At 26.0% G+C, this 21720-nt stretch overlaps 1 protein-coding gene and 1 pseudogene across 1 annotated transcript; one reads left to right on the forward strand and one right to left on the reverse strand.

Moving 5' to 3' along the window:
- Positions 1-6537: 6537 nt before the first annotated feature.
- Positions 6538-16750, forward strand: LOC132926581 (heterogeneous nuclear ribonucleoprotein A1, A2/B1 homolog). The gene is made up of 7 exons (XM_060990952.1): positions 6538-6884; positions 14713-14846; positions 14906-15026; positions 15574-15704; positions 15778-15898; positions 16114-16318; positions 16396-16750. Exons 3-7 carry the CDS (start codon positions 14946-14948, stop codon positions 16476-16478), a joined length of 621 nt encoding a protein of 206 aa, XP_060846935.1. The 5' UTR covers positions 6538-6884; positions 14713-14846; positions 14906-14945; the 3' UTR covers positions 16479-16750.
- Positions 16751-18971: 2221 nt separating this feature from the next.
- LOC132924120 (uncharacterized) lies at positions 18972-19439 on the reverse strand (annotated as a pseudogene).
- Positions 19440-21720: the final 2281 nt, after the last annotated feature.

Consider the following 21720-nt stretch of genomic DNA (forward strand, 5'->3'; position numbering starts at 1 on the left):
CTTAAATGCACTATTTCTGTATTTAAATCGGGATCACTGATCACTGATCAAAATATTTTAAATAGACATGACTTAATATAATATATAAATATTAAATATCTACAGAAATGAACAATCTGGTCTGTGTAAGCAAATATCCAAAGACTATTAGATAACTCAAATTTAATGTTAAAAATGTAAATGGACGTTGGTACTGTGATTTTTTAATAAATATCATATTAATATGTAATAATTTTACTATATATTTTTGTTAGTATATATAATGTATATTATAGAAACTTTTAATAAGTTTACTTATTAAGCTTTCAAAGCTTTGGATTGGAATGTAAATAAATGATTAAAAAAAAAATTCAAATTACATTTTTTCTATTCAACTTGTTACTCCTCTTATTATTACTATTACTACTCTTATTCTCCCAGCTTTGCCTATTTTAAGTATAAAAGGTATAATTGTAAATATATACAAATTTTTCATATCATTAAAAAAGTTAATTCTTTTAAATGTAGGAAAATAAATGTAATTTATCCAATCACTTTTTTTTTTAATCAAAATACTTAATAATGCTTTTATACATAACATAATCAGTTATAAGTAGCAACACTAATTTATATTTTTATACCCTATATAAAGAAAAAATACGATATTCATATTAACCAAAATCTGTTAATGTGCGTTATAATTTGTCAAAAAATTAATGGGTTAATCATAATGTTGACATTTATTTTCAAAGGATAATAAATAATTTCAATTAATTGCCATGCCAACAATTAATACTAAGAAAACCCATCTTTAATATTTCAATTTTAACTTTAGCAATAGATAAATGATACTAAGAACACAAAGAACTAAAATATACTAATTAGGAAGAAAATTCGTATAGATATTATTGAATAAAATTACATTTAAAATAATTTGGTATATAATAATTTAGTATAGTTATTTTTTTCTATAATTAATAGATAAATACTTAATTTTAGAGCCATTTTTTTATACTTTTAGATGTTAACTAACTTTATTATTAAAAAGATTAAATAAATTTTATCTTGGTTAGATGACACCAAATTATATTAATTAATTGTTTTATTGATTTAAGTTCAGTTTATAAAATACTTTAGAAAATATGTATACTTATAAGAGAACAGTAGTCCATACTCCATCTATTCCCCATTTTTCGTTTTTAATAATTTTAAATTGAAAAATATATGTTATGTTTTTATGGAAATACAATCTTGATTGATAATCTATTCAGTCCGTCCTGTTTAAATTCATTTGTATTAATTTATTAACTATGCTAACAATTAATTTTTAGAAAACTCATGTTTAATATTTCAATTTAATCTTTAGTAATATAAAAATGATGACTAAGAAACATTAATTAGAAAGAAAATTCTTATAGATTTATTTTATTGCATAAAATTACCTTTATCTGATCTTTATAGTTTAATAACAATTTATAGAAGATACAAATAGTTAATACCTCAGCCAATCCATGTTTTTTGTTTTTAATAATGTTAAATTAAAAAATATAATATGTTATGTATGAAGGGTTTGATTTAATATTCAAAAAGTCAAAAATATTTAAATATTTCAGTCCATCCTGTTTAAATACATTTTTAAACAAGGATTTTAATTTGTTTACTTAATTTATTGTATTTCAAACGGATTTAGAATTATCAATTTTATAACTTGATCATTATACAAACTTAACAATACAATTAGGACTGAGGATAAGAGAATTCAGTCTAAACTTCTCAAGCACAATTATAAGTAAAAACACTAAAAACTTAATCTTAATATCTGTCTATACTTTATAACCGTGGTCTCAACTCTCAAGCATGAATTGATATAATTTTTATATATATACCACGATTAAAGATAATATAATATAGTAAAATATAAAGATTTATTTATATCTTAAACCGAGATATAAACTATATATCCATGACAAAATAATGTCTTATATATCTTAGACCCATAGTCTCAAGTTTTTTATACTAACGAGTATCAAATTATGTCATTGAAGGTGGATATATATATCTCCTTGAACACAACATATAGTAGTGATAACAGTTAATTAACACATTGATTATTTTAATATACAAAATGATATAATTGTTCTTAAATTCAATACAATAATATTGTTATTTTAAGTGAATAATTATTATTTTTATTAATTAAACAACATTTTTATTGTTGCCTACTTTATGATAATAATTAAGATAAAAAAAAATAATATAATAGACACAATAAAATGTTAGATAGTCAAATCAATATCAAAATTATTATAAGAGTATACTTCAAAAGTTCAAAAACTAAATTATTATATTTAATTGAATAATAAAAATTATACTAATATTAATAAAACTTTAAACATTACATTAACCTAGAGTCTAGGTTTCTCAACTTCTTTTACTCGCGGAACCTTTGTAGGAGCTTGAACCTTTTGTGGAACCCCCATATAATTTTTGGAGCTATTCTATGTTAGAATTATAATTCAAATCGAAAATATTATTAATTAATTTATATTTTCCCAAATTTCTCACGAAACCCTTGGCACCGACTGACGGAATCCTTAGGTTCTGTGGAACACTAGTTAGGAAACACTGACCTAGACAACAAATATTGCTTTAAATAGTTATCAAGGCTAGACTGAGAGCTAACTTAAACCATTAGTGCTCAATACTCAGTTTCTGTATTAAAAATTAAAATTTTACATATCAATTTATTTATTAGTATTTTGTGTACATTTGTTATACAGTTGTTTGAGAGGCTCAGATATATTCACAGTTGTTCCAGAATTTCTAACATGTTTAATAGCAGTATTAGGCATCCTAACTAAGGTTTTTAGGTAATCATTAATATTATTAGTATATTTAGTTAATTTTTGGAATTTTTTTAACCAGAAACGTTGTAAATCTTTAACAACTGATGTATCGTTGTTCTTTTTACATATTGAGATTTAAAGCGAAAAATTTCTGTACCTTTCTTTATAGCTCTATCTTTTAAATCAAGTTGAGAAAGTTTAGTCAATCGTCTGGATTTTATCTAAAATCAAACATGTAAACAAATCAATTATACATTTATACATTCTCAACAAATGTTTTTTTATAAAATAAATTCTGACCAGTTACCAATAACACTAATGGCAATTGTTTGTTGTCTTTTGGTAGCTCCTTGTGCAATACTTTCTTGATGACGTTGCTGCTTTTTTATGTAAAATGTCATTGCCTTCAGAAAGAGATTTAACATTAATGATCTTACAAGTCGTATATGAGTTTACTTTCTAAGACGTCAAAACAATTTTGTAACTGTTGTTGTCAAGTTTGGTATACTTTATGTCATTTTGATCCTTCTCGACATTGTCCTTGATGATACAGCTCTGAGTGTCTCAATCGTCAATCACAATCTTATCATTGTCATTTTTGGTTTGAGTAAACACATTATAATTTTTCTTCTCATGTTTTTTCTTGAATTTTTTTACAGGACTTTTAAACATGCCCAGGTGATCCATAACAAAAATTGTATTTTAAGATTAGAAATTGAACAGAAATCATTCAACAATGAATGTAATTATACCATAATAATTAAGAATTTCATGATAAATATTATATTCACAAACTATTATGTAGTGTTTCTTACTACAAAATCGTGTTTATAATATTAATTATTAAATTACCATTTTTTTTTTGGTGAACCTCGCTTCCGCTGTGTAGAAGCCGCCTTCGAGGTTAAAATTGTTTCACCTGAAATTCGGTACGGAATGGTGATCGGGTGTCTGAAAATTTCTAAACCTTAAGGGGTTTGAATTAGAGATGTCGTTCGCGAACAAACTGTTTCAATTGAACTAGGTTCTAAAATGAACGATTCGGTCAATTCGGAACAATCGAAACTGAATCACTATAAAATTGATTGTAGTTCAACACTGAGTCTGTATGACCCACAGATATATAAAATACTACATTTTTATATACCTGTAGTATGACCATTTGTTGAATTTTTTTCATAAAATATTATCAAACACATATCATTAGGCTTATCAAAAGGCTTATGGACTATGGCATAGGTAAAAGACGAGCGGATCACTGGCGTCCAGTCTTATCAATACGATACGAATCACTGAATCAGTGAACGACTGAACGAAATTACGAGAACGAGTAGACAATTCGACTTATGACTCATTTTACCAAATGATTCACTGTCTCACTGAACTAATTCATTTAATCGAACGATAAATCAATGAATCAGTGAACTACCTACACATCCAACCATGAGAAATTGGTTACTAAAAATGTGATAGTCGATTACCGTATTTGTGGGTTATCAGTTATTCTATTATTTATCAGTTATCATTAGGTGTAAAAGTTTGTCAAATGCATTCTGGTTTTTTTTAATTTAAAAATAATAAAAACATGTCAAAAATTGTAATTGAAATTGAATGTCTAGCTATCAGTCATCAATCGGTGTAATACCGTGTCCCGTCGCGTGCTCGGTTTTATTTTTAATGAATAAAAAAATATATAAATATGAAAAATGGTAATTGGGGGTCTAGCTATCGGTCCTCAGCCGGTGCAAATCGATACCTGTGCTGAATCTATTGTAACCTTGTTATATCTCCTAACGTCAAAAGTCTAATGGTGTTTTATAGGAGAAAAAGAGAAAATCGAATTACGTGTTAAAACTTAAATTAAGATGTCAGATATCATCGGAGAAAATAAATTTAAGTAAAACTTAACCTCCCAGGTAGGCAACGGATTGTCGCAATCCGATCATGTCGGATCACGGACGATGTACGCGTTGCAAGGGAAATCAAAATTTGTATAAACTCGAACTTCGAATAGTATAAAGTTTTTATTCAAACGCCTGTTAGAGTATATGACATATCGTACATATCATAATATAATGATTAATGATATTTGATAGTGGAATTAATATGCATTTAGGTACAGTGATAATTTTTAATAATATAAAAAAAATTGAAAAAAATGTTTATTATTACATAATATGACCAATATAATATTATATACTATTTGAATGTATCAAATTCAAGTCCTGTTATCTTTGTCTTTTGCCGTCACCTGTGCTTGCCAGTTGCCGGTCACGAACCAGCTGCGGTTTTATTTACCTACTCGTTGTAGTGCCGTTTTTTTACGCCAACATGTATTGTTGTGGTCGACCTCTGCCAAACTATCGTTGTATAGAGTAGTTTTATTTGATGTTTGTATTTATCGCGTCAACGTCCGTCGTACAGCGTATGCGTGATCTGTCTCCGCATTATCACTCGCCACGGTCGTGTGATCCAATCGTTCTAAATCTGGACAAGTGGTTTTGTCGTCGGTAATTTACATTTTGTATTATTATATCCGCGTTTTATTATTGTAGCGAGTGTGTTGTACTCAGTGTGCGTCCTCGTGATTCGTGAAATCACCGACGGACGCGTCATGTATAATCCGCGTTGTTGCATTGCGCCCGTGAACGCCGCACGTCCAGTCGCCGTCGAAGCGAATGGTACTCGTATACGTATGTGTGTGTATATGTCGTAGCCACTTGATGAAATTGATCTTTTCATGAAAAGATGACCATTTCATGAAATGGAAACGGATTTTTTACACTTCGTGAAGTTCAAAAATATTTTACAATATGGTCACTTTTTCATGAAATGGTCACACTAATTTAACATCGTGTAATTTTTTTCACAATGTGGTCGTTCACTTTGTGTACTGAAAATTGAAATACAATATTTATTACACACGTAAATGTACAAGCTTTAATAAACATAAATGTAAGTTATTTTTATCTAAAGTTAACTGAAGTTATTATATAGGTATATATGTATTACATAATATATTTATATCTATTTTTATCATATTAATTATATAATATTTTTATTTATTAGAGCAGGAAAATGAATTGTGACAACGACTGTTACATTTTAAACCACCTTTAAAACATACATCTTTTGGTTTGACAAACACTTTTACATGAACAACTTAAGAACCCCTGACCTCCAGATACAACTTGGACGGTTTCACGCAATGTTAATTCTTTTTGTTTGTCAACCTGTTCAGGTAAAATGAAATTTGCAGTTGCAATTTTTGGTAAAACTCAGTTTTTTCACTAAAGTTATCCATTTTTAATATACTACGTAGAGATAGAATACAGTAGATAATTGTAATAGAATACGATCGAATGATCCACACAGAAATTACTAAAAACTTGAGCATCAAAGTATAACTAAAATACTGGTATGACATTATCCTATTATGACTTTTATCAAAACCAATAAAATATTATCTACACATTTCGGATAGTCCGGTAATTGCAGTATAATAGTCGTATAGAATATAGATAGTATTTGTTTTATTTTATATGGACACGTGTCACGTACCTACCTAGTTAACGGATATAATCAAACTTTACGTGTTCTTTAGATAAAAATAACTTACATTTATGTTTATTAAAGCTTGTACATTTACGTGTGTAATAAATATTGTATTTCAATTTTCAGTACACAAAGTGAACGACCACATTGTGAAAAAAATTACACGATGTTAAATTAGTGTGACCATTTCATGAAAAAGTGACCATATTGTAAAATATTTTTGAACTTCACAAAGTGTAAAAAATCCGTTTCCATTTTATGAAATGGTCATCTTTTCATGAAAAGATCAATTTCATCAAGTGGCTACGACATATATATATATATATCCAACCGACTCGAGTTCGCCGCCGTCGCTAGATTAAGCGATTGCCAATTGGGCCCAGTGATTTCCAGCTGTTACGAGCCAAAATATCGTTACGATTTTGTCGTGAGACCGTTTTCGCAGTTCCATTGAAGACATTGAAGACTTAAAGCAGATACGTCTCGCTGCAGCGTTGCTGACAGGTTATCTTTTTTATTATTCCAATTATAATATAATATCATTATAATTTGTATTATTTATTGAGTATTTGCCTTTGTATTTTATTATATTATTATCTTGGGCTTTACGAATTTGCTTATATATATATATATATATACAGGGGTGTGATTAGGGGGGAGGTGGTTGATCACCATTCTACGTCCTAGGCACGTCCCTACAATCTGTATATATAGTATTAGGTAAGCCGGGTATCCCTTACTTCCCCAATACCACATTATATTTTCGACTATTGACAAGCGAGTAGAATTAAAATACTCAATCAAATCGCTAGCTTCTTGTAGCATGATTGATTTTAAATAAACTAATCCTCTTAGGGCCGGTATTTCATATTCGACTTAAGCTATAACTTAACCATAAGCTAAGCTTAAATTAACGTTAGCTATATAGTTTTTGGCCGTATTAATATATCCTTCATCCAACCGTTATGTTTGTTTCTGTCTTGGTTTTATGTATTGCATTATAGGTATCCCATTATATTCGACCCAAATTTTGTCCATTTCTATACAATCCCCTATCTTAAATTTTAATGGTTTTTTTTTTCAAAATCAATAATTGATTGCGTATAAATTCTACCGATTGCGACTTTTTAGACCTTTTTTATTTAAATTCTACCGGTAATTTTTACTACCTGAAAAAAATGTAAATTCCGCCGGTACTGCATTTTTATTAATATTCGGGATTTGCCCTGTTACTTTTGAGATAAATTAATTAGTATTGCAGTATAGATATGATGTAAAATTATCAAACACACAATAACAATAAAACAAGTAAGCAATAAAAACAATAAGTTACAATAGGTAATAGGTACATAATTTATGTACAGATTTCTAATTTATACATTATACATATTATACTTAGATATTTTTATACATTTTACACAAATTTAAAAAATATATATAATAATTAATAATCATCACTAGTTGTAGTTAAAAAAAAATTAAAATAAAACACACACAGCTATTTGACAGTTGATGTGCTATACTAAAAATAGTTTTTATTTATGGATTTTACCATCGACGGAGTTAACATGTTTTCAGGTCAAAAATAGGAACCGGTGAATTTTTCATGTTTTAAATTTTACCCAAAAATCGATTACCTATAAATCGGTGGAATTTACAATCACCCCAATAATTATATCATATTTTAAACAGAAATTGTTAATCAATAGAAATTGACATGTTAAATCTTTAATTACGTAAGCGTTTATTTCATATTGGTGTCGTATTCGTACTAACGTTAAATGGATACTTTAAACAAACTCAAACAAATTGTAACTTAAAATATATATCTTTATTAAAAACACATATAAATTCGTCCTCTGATACTAAGTACTTCAAGTACCGCGACTTTTGGAAGGTCCCTTGTTGAACATTCCATATACATTTGTTCTCTCAATTAATTTGCTTCATTGATTTAAATTCTATGATTATTGTTTAGCATTTAAGTTGTTTATTGTTTACCCTAATATGTTTCCTATTGGCACACACGACACTCCATTACATTATTTTAAAATATGCCATCATATTTTTTTATTTTCTATAATTTAAAATTTAGTTTTTGAATAAAAGGATAATGTATGTTGTATGTACATGTTTTTTTATGTATATATGATTTATTTAGTAGTCACATTATCGTATTACATATCTTTTTGTTCTTGTGATCCAAATGATACATTTTATTCAATACGTTTAACAAGGTTTGTTTTTAATAATCATAGACCAGTCGTGATAATATATTAATATGTTTATGATGGTCTACAGGGTGTAACAAATAGACTTGACCAAAAAAAAAAAAAAAATTATACTACTTAAACGTATGACAAAAATTATAATATTATATGATAAGTAAATAATTTAAGAAATATACTCATGTCAGCAAATTCTCAAAAATCATATTTTTAAAAAAGTTATTACGTTCCAAATTAATTTAATAAAAAAATATCGATATTTTAAAAAAATTCTGAAAAATAAACTACTTGACTTAGATCAATCTTTTTACCATAAAAACTGTTCTTATAATTAGATCCACAAATTGGTTAATTTAATTTTTTTTATTTTCAGTAAGTACTAAAAAAATAAACATAGTCTCTTGATCAATAAAAAAAAAATTGAAAATATTAATTAGAACAAGTTATTTCAAAAGCCAGTTCAATCTATTACACCCCGTTTATTGGTTTTCTATATAGAAACTGTTTATTTATTTTTCATTTGTTTATTTTTTTTTATTATTTACATGATATGTGTAGGAAAAGAAATAAGATTAATGATAGGTTTTTTATATATATTTATATTTACATAAATATATATATGAGCGAGTAATACTATAATAGTATTACTCGCTCATAATAGTATTACTATTATTATATACATACATAAAAACGTATTCACAATATTATATACAAACTTAATTCTGATCCTAAATTATTAATTCGAATTTTTTTAAATTTTTCTATAATTCTTTTAAGTAAGTATTATCATGTAATGAAATCGCATGTAAAACTGTGTTTTTTAATCCTTTTAAAATATATGTGCAATAATCATCTTCATTTATATTTTTATTTAATTTTTTACATACATTTTCTATTTCTGTTACTAAACTCATTATAGATTATAATAACTATTATAATTATATCTGTATCTCTTTGTCCCCTTTTTTCTAATTTAGTTTTCAAAGTTGTATTGTAATCACTAATCGATTGGTTGAAACTCGTCAAAAATTTCTTATTGAATGTTTGTCCATATCCAATTGTTTTGTTCTCTAGATTTTCCAAAAATGTACTCGCTGTACCCTTTATAAAATACCAATAAAAATCTTACTTTATCTTCTTCGTTCCCCCATTCACCTCTACGAGCTACGGCTTTCCAAAATTCTTTAAAAATTTCATTATGTTCTCATTGCCTGATAAATGGTCTGGTTTAATCATTAGAATTTTTAATTCCTTTTTTTGTTCGTTTATTTAATGCAATTAAGTGTAGTACTAAATTTGGGTTATTTTTTATTTGATTACTGATTATTCCTATTATGTTATAGTCGTTGAATATTGTTTTTTCACTTGCGTTATTAGGCCTATTAAATTTAGTAAAATTATTAAGATTTATTAATATATTTTCATTGATTTCCGTATTTTCTGTTTAATTATTTATTATTTCTATTGTATCAATGAAAATTAATTTTTCTATATGTTATTATCAGTATCAATAGTTTTAACATTTATTAATATATTTTCATAGATATCCGAATATTTTGGTAGGTTATATTTAATTTTATTCTATCGAGTTTGTACTTGCATTCAGGTTATCTTATAATTTTAAGTTATTTTTTTAAATTTCTGAAAAACTATTTTTTGTTAATTTATCATTTATATGTGTCGAGACTTGAAATGATTGAATTGAATATTCCTGCGTCTTTTTCTAATTTATTAAGATTTAATCAGATTAAATTACGTTCTTCTTTGCTTAAGTCATCAATGTCGCTTAATGTTATAGTGCCTTTTAAATATCTACCAAATCTAGCTCTTAAATCACTAGTATTAACTGTTGCTTTTAAATTTTTATTAATACAATATTGTATTGTTTTTTTTTTTACATATCTGTATTAATTTTTATTGAAAAATCGAAGTTTAGATTTTTAAATCACTCATTCAAAAAAAATATTTAATAATTAATATTTAGTTTAAAAGTAAAAAAAAAATTTAATCGAGTAACTAAAAAACTAGTTAGTACTATCTAAAATATCTCCGTCCTTTTCCTGTCTGTTCTATCTTAATATTTATTCTTTTAATACTAGTTGAATTTCTTTTTTACTGGACCCAGACACTAATTCTTGATTCTTCTTCTTCTTCTTCTTCTTCTTCGGTTTCTTAAAGGCCATTAAGTCACATTGTCACAACACACACCTACTACCTGCACATCTATATCTATCCTATGCTACTGCATCTCCATCCTGAATTCCAATTCCCACTAGGTTCTTTTAAACTTTGTCTATCCACTTTTGTTTTGGTCTGCCTAGTGGTCTTTTTCATTTTCCTCTTTAGTATCGCTTTTTTCAGACTATTAGAACGCCATACATAACCCGCCCATATGCGATCCTTCTTTATCTGCTTCTATGTCATGCTCATTGTATAGTTGTCGTAATTCTGTATTGCTTCTTATCTCATATTATCTCATATTTTTGCTTCATCTCATTTAGTAGTTGGCCTAGTCTTGCACGTATATAGAATAACTGGTCTAATAACAAGCTTGTATTGTGTGGTTTTTTTATTTGAGTGACACTTTTTTGATTTGAAGATATTTGGGTTTTAATATTTTTGACCTGCACGGTCCCCCAGTTAAGAAATGGTCTACGATGATGAATTCAGACGTACACAAAAATAACGAACAAATATTAATTTAAAGACTTAATTAAAAGACCGCGTTCCGTAATGTCCGTGTCACACGATCATCACCTCTGATCCCATATTTTTTTTTACATGAACCTTAAATGATTTGATTTTAACTTAGTCATCGTTATTTGTAAAATCGTACCAAGTACTTACTGACTATAGGTAAATTTATACTAATTGTTATTATATTGTTATTATATTGCGTAAATGTTATCTTAACTTAACTTTGGACAAATCTAGCATTTTTATGTTGTTACTTAACTTAGTTATACAATAATATATTCATGTTTGTTTAATTATTACATAATTGTTTTCTTACTGTAGTTATTAAGTAATATTATTTTGTGTTGCTAATTTATTTTATCTATATATAATTTAAAGTTTAATACAACGGTATGTGCGTATGTGCATTGTGCGTGTAGCTACGGTATGGAAGGTACATTAGGAGATCCGGCGTATGGAAAACGAGCAGCGTTCCAATAAATGGGTGGATCTCGTAACGTTTTCTTCATATATTGATATTATAAGTGTCCTTGAACTATTTGAATTTCTAACGAAAAATAGCCGGATCTCACATACATTTTTATAAATGTTGTGTGTTTCTTATTATGTTGATTTGTATTTTGATGTAATTCTATGATAAATAATAACAAAAATATATATACAGAGTGACAAATTTATCATAAAACACTCATTATTTTAAAATATGTTGATTTTTATCAATTTTGTTTTTTAATTTTTAGTTTTATGCTTTTCTAAAACTATACAACATTTTTGTTTTGTTTAAACTTATATTTAATAGTAAAATCACTATCAACTTTTAATTTTAAAATGGCAACCCATATTTAAAATGTCATAATAAAGTAGGGATTTTTTAAAATAAATTTTAACGTTTAAATTATTATTATTCATTAAACCGTTAGTGAGTTATAGCTGTTCAAAGTTGGGTGGTTTGAGGTTTTTATGTATTCGTCCAACAGGTTATTACTGTGAGGAGTTTGTAACTACAGATAAAACTTCGTTATAGCGTTCAGTGGCGCAACTCCCAGGGGGTTGGGTGTGTCAAACACCGGGCCTCCACTGCCATAGACCCCAGCAAAACTAATAATATTCTATTTTGGAATTTGATAATAAATGTCAAAATCACATTATTTTAAATTTTAATATATGGATCAAATTTAACAAAATTCGGACTACTAACTACTAAGTATTAATACATTATAAATGTATAAAATACCTTAATATACATATATACATTAATATATTATGTTATTATTATAGTAACAATAAAATTTAATATAATAATTATTGAGCAATTATAATGTAATAAAATAAAATATATTGTATATTATTATCTAGGGATCAAAATTTCTGAAAAAAACTGGATTTTTTTCGGTTATATATGTATATTACCTCATTTTTTCTAATCAACAATTTTTCGACTACCCCAAATTTGTTCACAACTATAAGCGTAAGAAATTTAAATTAGGGCCGTTTCACTAAAAGTGATACTTGGGCCCTGGTTGACCTAGTTGCGCAACTGATTGCGTTGATAGATAATAACGAGTTTATTACATAATATTATTATATGAAATAAGAAGTATTATAAAAACTGAAAACCACCAAACTATGAAAAGCTATCTCACTAAAAAATTTACAAAAAATAATAATTTGAATGTTAAAATTCATATAAGAAAATAGCCTTATTAATTTTATATATTTTAAATGTAGGTTGCTATTTGAAAATCAAAAGTTGATAGCGACTTCACTATTAAATAAAAGGGTGAAAAAATATAAAAATTTCATACAGTATGAGATCAGCATGAAACAAAATATTTTGAAAAAAAAAATAAATAAAGTCAATACTTGACGAAATAATAAGACGTGTTTATTGATAAAAAAATCACCCTATATAAACTGTAGGTTCTTCGTACTTGTATTTACTTATATAAATTATAAATAGTATTATATTATACTTATAATTTTTATCTACATTTATATTTAAAAAAATTATTTGTTTCAATAGAATTAACAAACATTTACATAATTATAAAGAAAAAAACATTAATTATATTTAATTTATAAAATAATCAGTTTTGAGTTTTTTAAATAAATCAAAGAGTATTTTGAAATTTCAACTAGAGTGCAATATTTGGTTGCTACAGCAATGATTATGTTGTGTAGTAATAATAATCTGTGTCTAAATTATCTTATCATAATAACCATAAAACATAATATTCATGATGTATAAAGTGTAATACAGCCAAGGCAGTACCTATAGAGAGGTTTTAGGGGTTCAACCCCCCTCTCGCCCCAAAATAGTATTCCCAGTACAGCCTCAATTACAGTTTTTGACAAATCAAATAAATGTTATAGGACACTCTTTTAATCCACTTCAATACTCTTTAAATATTTTTTTGATTTTTAACATTTTTTCCTCGGACATTTTTATAAATAAATCAAAACAAAACAAAAAGTAAGAACAGCGGCAAAATTATTAAGTCAGAGAATACTTGAAGCTTTTAAAAATAAAAGATGGAGAACACTTCAACAGGTAAATTAATGGATAAGAAGTCGTGGAAAGCATAGCAGAAGCGATAATCAATCTACTAAATAATACTTGGAATAAGCTAAATAAATAAATATATTAGTATAATCTGAGAAGTTCAACAGATCATTTATCATTAAAAAAATAATATGCCGTTGAAAAAAATATGATAAGAAATCTGCACAGTGTATTCAATATACAATTTTTGGTTTTTATTTTAATGATAATCATAAATATCAAAAATTTAGAATTATGTGCTGATGAATGTATAACATCAACATAATGATTTTTTATTATCATTAATGATTAAATCTAATTCTTTATATGTTTAAACCTAAAAATGACCTACAAAATGTTATATTATTACTTTCCGCCATTGTTGTTAGTGCGTTTTTCAAATAAGTTGTGCACACTGTAACACGGCCAACTCATCGAACAATATCAAAACGCCTCCGCTTTGCTCTACTACACACAGTCCGGTCAGTCCCAGTACGTCCTGAAACCACGTTTTTACTTGTTTTACAGTAATCACTGTGGTGAGCATTTTTTCCATTTTTGTTTGTAAATTTAATTCATAATTATTATTCTTATAAATAATCGAACACTTTATTAAGATTTATTAATTTAGTTGACTTATATTAACGTTATATTCTTTTTACTTTTACTGTTTTTGTTTTTGTTTGTATTACGAGTTTCCTTATCAAACATGGGTACTAACGTAAGTAAAATGACTAAATTGTTTTTTTTTTTAATAGTTTATTCATACATACTAATATTTTGTGCATAAGACATTAAATTCAAATCATTTACCTACACGAATGATTTTTACGTGAAACATAACCAAAGAATTTTTTTACGATAGAGCGATGAACTTAAAAGACAATTATTCATTGGTGGCTTAAGCTTCAAGACAACAGATGAATCACTTGGAGACTTTTTTGGGCAATGGGGTGAAGTTGAAGCGGCTGTTGTCAAGAAATACCCTCATACCGATCTGTAACTATTCGATTTTATTTTGTTAAATATTTCAATTAATATTATTTATTAATGTTTAGATCTCGGGGATTTGGATTTGTTACTTATTCCCAATCCTATATGGTTGATCTGGCCATGTCAAATACACCTCATATAATAGATGCTCGTGAAGTTGAAGCCAAGCCTGCTTTACCTCATTCCGTATGAAAGTTACAAGTTCTCTTTTTATTTTAATTGTTTATAATTTATTTAATTAATTAATGAAAAAAAATGTAGCAATATATTTAAAGTTAATCTGTTAAGAGGACGCCAGACCCGCATGTGTTATCTCTGTCTTACTAACGTACATCATAACAAATTTTCGTTCAGCAGAATACATTTTGTGACGTTAATTTTAATATTAGAGTAAATTTACCTATTATCAAATTTAAAGGTAAGAATATTATCTAGACAATGACGATTTTATTGATACTATCATTTTAAAATGAGCTATGAACATTTTAAAGTTGTTACATTTTACATAGCTTTAACTCACTTCAAAATAATAATATCATTAAAAGCATATGTCACTTTTTAGATAATATTCTTACCTTTAAATTTGATAATAGGTAAATTTACTCTAATATTAAAGTTAACATCTCAAATTGTATTCTACTAAACGAAAATCCTCTTAAGCATTGGAGTAAATTAATTATCACGAGACAACTTATATATGATATATTCTTTAATTAAATTAATTTTTTGATAGAGAAAACATGTCAGACAATTATTCATTGGTAATTTACACTCGAAGACAACACATGGATCACTTAAAGAAGTTTTTGAGCAATGGGGTGAAGTTGAAGCAGCTGTTGTCAAGAGATGCTATCAATCCAATCGGTAACCAAACGTTTTTATTATGTTAAATATTTCAATTAATATGATTTTTTTTTTTTAATGTTTTAATATCTAGATCTCGGGGATATGGATTTGTTACTTATTCTCAGTCGTATATGGTTGATCAGGCAATGTCAAATACGCCTCATACAGTAGATGGTCATGAAGTTGAAACCAAGCTTGCGATACCTCATTCCGTATGAAATTTACATATTTTTCTTTGAAATATTTTAATTAAATAAACAAAAAATTTAATAAAAATAAATACAATCAAGTAGAATTTTAAAGATTGACATTTCAATGAAGTACAAGTATTAGATAACTATTAATCAATTTTCTTTATTTAAACACGTCAATAAAACTAAATAGGTTTGATTATTCTTAATATTTAAATTATTTTTTATTTTCTCAGGTAAATGAATTAAATATCAAAGTTGATGAAAATAAAGTGTTTGTTTCTGGCATAAACAAGCAATCAGAACATGATCTTTATTTATATTTCAGACGATTTGGCAATATCACTTCCATAAAAATAGTGAGAGATAAATATACTGGTAATATGAAAGGATTTGGGTTTATTAAGTATGATGACCAAACTTCAGTTGACAAAGCTCTTTGTAAGTAACATAAATAGTAAATACACATTCATATTAATTATAAATTAAATGGTAAATATATATTGGTTTAAATAAAGCGATCGAAAGTCATCTAGTAGCCGGAGGAAGATTGCGCATAATGAAAGCTCTATGTCGTAGAATTTATGCCCATGACATCTAAAGGAGTCATGGTTATGTCGGAGGGTTCAACCATTACAGTAATAGCAATAACTTGTGTTTTCCAAGCGGAGGATTTTATGACAACATCAATATATTTTATTAATTTTCCAACCCTCTTCAATTTAAATTTATGGTTCAATGTCTCTTCATTTATTGTAAAAAATAATCATGTGTCAACAAATAAATATTTTACTTAATTCTTAATGATTACATTAATAAATTAAACTTAAATTAATTTTCTTAATCATAAAGAATAAATTTAGCACTTTTCGTTATGCCCACAACTTAGGAATGTAACTAAAATGAATTATTTTAATTGTTACAAAAAAAAACTGTATAAATTATATTTAAGCATGTAAATATATATATCTAATATTGTAAAGTGTATAATTGTATTTATGTTGGCTCTTTGTATACATAATTTAATCAATATTAATCATAACGAATTAAAAATAAAAGTTTTATTTTACTAAATATATAACATGTTACTTTTATTCTAAATGTTATGTCCAATAACTTTACAAGAAAAAATGTACCATGAAAAATAGTTACTAATTAGTATTATTTTTCTAATATGTCTTAAATGCACTATTTCTGTATTTAAATCGTGATCACTGATCACTGATCAAAATATTATAAATATACATGACTTTATATAATATATAAATATTAAATATCTACAGAAATGAACAATCTGGTCTGTGTAAGCAAATATCCAAAGACTATTAGATAACTCAAATTTAATGTTAAAAGTGTAAATAGACGTTGGTACTGTGATTTTTTAATAAATTTACTTACCTAAAATTAACCTAAAAAATTAAGAACTGATGTTGGTAGAATGGTGTCTATATATATTAATTAATATTATATTAACAACATATTATATTAATTAACTATTACATAATTATATTAATATGTAATAATTTTACTATTTATTTTTGTTAGTATGTATAATGTATATTATAGAAACTTTTAATAACTTATTAAGCTTTGGATTTGAATGTAAATAAATGATTAAAAAAAAAAATTCAAATAACATTTTTTCTATTCAACTTGTTACTCCTCTTATTATTACTATTACTACTCTTATTCTCCCAGCTTTGCCTATTTTAAGTATAAAAGGTATAATTGTAAATATATACAAATTTTTCATATCATTAAAAAAGTTAATTCTTTTAAATGTAGGAAAATAAATGTAATTTATCCAATCACTTTTTTTTTTAATCAAAATACTTAATAATGCTTTTATACATAACATAATCAGTTATAAGTAGCAACACTAATTTATATTTTCATAACCTATACAAAGAAAAAATACGATATTCATATTAACCAGAATCTGTTAATGAGCGTTATAATTTGTCAAAAAATTAATGGGTTAATCATAATGTTGACATTTATTTTCAAAGGATAATAAATAATTTCAATTAATTACCATGCCAACAATTAATACTAAGAAAACTCATCTTTAATGATTTGATGAGTAATCTCATAATGATACTCTAAGTCTCTAATGAGTAATCAAATCGTGGGATGTGATATGTGAATGATTAACTAATTTAGAAAATCTGTGATTTCCGTCTTCTGTTTGGTTACAACTATGATTGTAGTTATTGTTCAACTTCTTGTTATTACCAACATTCCATACAAAAAAGTTCAGGAAGGATATTTCTAATCATGTTTTATATTTTATTATTTATTAGAATTCTTAATTTACTCCTTATATGTAAGTGGAATCAAAATAATTTATTCACTAGCTTCTTGTGACATAATTGTCTTAAAATAATATAACCCTCTTAGCGGATTCGGTAAATATTAGTAAAAATGTCAACACTTATGATCTAATAATTTTTATCATTTATATGTGCTTGATAATAAAAATAATAAAATTATGTTAGGTAGTAGTAATAATCTGCATCTAGATTATCTTATCATAGTAACCATATAATGTAATATTCATAATGTATAGGGTGTATTACAGACTACAGCCAAGGCAGTACCTGGGAAGAAGTTTTAGGGTTTCAACCCTCATTCTTCCAAAAAGTTAGTTTTGAGTATGAGCATGTACCGTTTCCGCCAAAATTTATTTTTGTGAAAAGACTTTTCCGCCAATTACTATTTGGGAACCATGTACAATTTTTACATATTCGTATCATTACAAATTGTAATACAAGTAGATAATAATATTGTATTAGTCAAATATAGGCACAATTATATTAGTTTTAAAAATATTACATAATTGCATATTATAATATGTCCATTCTATTTAACTATTTCAAAATATAAAACAAGTAATTTTTAAAATATTATATTATCAAAAATAAATAAAAATAATTATCATTCACTAAAAAAAATTCTTCACCATTATTCGTCAAAGTATTAACTGAACTTACAGCACTGTGAATATCAGCTATACATTTTGGATTCGTTAGGAAAAGCTGACGACGAGCACGGTATACACATTTTCGTAATGCAGAGATATCATTTGTTGTCATTATTGAGGAAACTCCAAAATCATTAATTTCTCCTGAAAAACAGTTATTTTAATAACATTTGGACTAATGTTATTTAAGTTTAATAATTGAATCTCACCTAGTATTATTTTTCTAGGTCTTTGACAAATATCTTCGACAGCTTTCCGCTTACATGTCGTTGCTAATTTTTACGATCTATATTTTTGACGGAACAATTGTCTCCATGATCACCTATAATAAAGAATAAATTAATTTAATTTTTCATAAATAAATAAATAATTAAATAAATATATTTATTATACTCGTAGATAAAAAAACGTACCTTTCGTTTCAAGTATTACTTTTTCTTTTTCAAAAATATTGGACCGACAATTTTTCATGAAACATCTCCACCGAGTTACATTTGTTTGTGACGTATAACCAAAAACATATTTAAAACCATCAAAAATCAACATCGTCTTACCTCTTTTGCTTACAACAAGTTCCATTTTAAAAAATGAGATTCCTTTTAAAACTTTAGTCTAGTGACAAACAGAACAAATACTGAATCGAAATATAAGAATTTAACATTTTTCAGATAATTATTGTGTGCGAATTATAAATAAACAATGATACAAGTGTATGCTTTTATTAACAATTATCGAAGATTATCGGTGTATAGTATATACATTACAAATATCGTCGTCTTTTATATATACTAAAAAATATATTCAATATTGCTTAAAAATTAAAACTAATGGTTTCCAAACTTTTTTTGACAGAAATGGCTTTTGGCGGAAACGGGAATCGTACCTTTTTCATTTTTGACGGAAAAGGGCTATGGTGAAAACGGCCAATATTATTTTGGCGGAAACGGGTAATTCCCTTGAGTTTAGCCTTGAATGCCCTTGATTACAGTGTTTGACAAACTAAATTAATTTATATAATTTAAGAAAATATATAATCATTAAACAAATTATATGCCACTAAAGAAGGTGGATTAAAGCTCTACGGCTTTGGATTCAAACAAAATCTTAACAAAATTAAAAATTAGCATGTAATTAATTATTTGTGTTGTACATTTATAAATTTAATAATAATAATATTTTATTGTAACCAACATAAATATATTGAAGTTGAACATATTCTTTTACATTTAAGGTTACTGCTAATGCTTGTTATGGGGTTTAGAATATTATTTATTTATTTAATTTATAGAATGTAAGATTTGCTACATAACAATTATAATAATTGTATTATAATCAGTAACTTGAATTGAATTGTTTAAGAAATTATATATTATAAAAAATAAACAGATAATAACTAACGTAAAAAACTCAGAGCTGTATCAATACAAGTAGGTATATAAATTAATAGAATTTAAAACTAAAATATGATTCATATAATCATATTATATTCATAATATTAATTTATTAATAAAGATTTTAAAAAATATAAAATTTTGGAAACTCAGTAAATTTATATTAAATTGAATGAATACATCAATCAATTCCAGCATATAATGGATTTATTTTACCAAAATTGGAGTTATTTATACTTGGTTAAATTAACATTTTTTTTTATATCTTATAAGATAGTCATGATTTGCTGGTATAAGACATAAGTAAATGTTTATATTAAAAAATTAATAATAATACTCTCTTTTTATAATTTTAATCTAAGTTTTGGATTTTCAAGATGTTATGGATGTTACTATAATTATTATTAGTTGATGGGTTGTTTAGTCTATATTTAATTAGTCTAGTAGTTATTCTTTTTAAATTGCTTATATGGCTAGAATAGGTAGTGCCAGATTTCAATACCAAAATTAAAAATTGATTGTACTAATGATAGATATATAATACTGTTAGTTTAGGTTGGGTACTCGTATATTTATATGGTGTACTACATAGGTACATATCTTATATCTTATAGAATATATAAGAATTTTCTAATAGTTTTTGTTAAAAAGCTTATATGAGTACACCATAACAATTTATTATCGTAATGTAACCCAGGATATTTAATGTTATCTACTTCTGCTAATAATAAACAGTTAATTTCATAGTTGGAGTATTTACAAGAAGATGAATAAACATCTATTAACATTTTTGTTATTAGTATTAATAATATTATTTTTGTATGACTTTTTTTTGCCAGTAATACCATTAATTAGGTACCCTGTTTCTTTAGGATTATTTAAATAAAAAAAAATTATCTGCATAGTATAATTCTTTGGCTGTTTCTATAAGTAATAATATTATTTTTTAAGTTATAGTTGAAAGGTTGGTTTTAAAGAAGCTTTGATAATTTTTCTTTCTTGTTTATTGCAATAATTATACAACTAGATATCCAATTTTTTAGTTTCTTATATTTATTTGAATTTTTCATATATTATTTTATGCAGTAGCAAAAAAAAAATACACATATATTAAACCCTTTCTTCTACTAAACTTCAAATAATCTATAGTCTAGAGTCTAGACTCATAGATAATAAAAGAATAGATAGGCCGGATAGTAGGCCATTTCTATAGTAACAACATAGGGGTTTGCGGGCCGGATTGTGGATGAGAGACAGACTGCTTTTAAATAGTGCTCTCATTCTAGTAAGGGGTTTTATAATTTATTTTATTATACATTTTGAAAATTGATAAACCCCTTGTAACCTCAAAGTAAAATAATATTCATGCCCGTGCGATAAGGCCTGATAGCCTATCCATTCTTTCATTATCTATGTCTAGAAAATATGGTCTAGATCCCAATGCTACAATCAATTAATTTAAATATATC

This window comes from Rhopalosiphum padi, chromosome 3 (genome assembly GCF_020882245.1).
Source record: "Rhopalosiphum padi isolate XX-2018 chromosome 3, ASM2088224v1, whole genome shotgun sequence".
NCBI classification, from domain to species: Eukaryota; Metazoa; Arthropoda; class Insecta; order Hemiptera; family Aphididae; genus Rhopalosiphum; species Rhopalosiphum padi.

Excerpts from the sequence above, each read along its gene's own strand:
- LOC132926581 (XM_060990952.1), top strand. The coding sequence starts at position 14,946 with ATGGTTGATCTGGCCATGTCAAATACACCTCATATAATAGATGCTCGT. Across the intron at positions 15,705-15,777 it reads AGATGCTATCAATCCAATCG|ATCTCGGGGATATGGATTTG; the intron begins GTAACCAAACGT and ends TTTAATATCTAG. Across the intron at positions 16,319-16,395 it reads TTCAGTTGACAAAGCTCTTT|CGATCGAAAGTCATCTAGTA; the intron begins GTAAGTAACATA and ends GTTTAAATAAAG.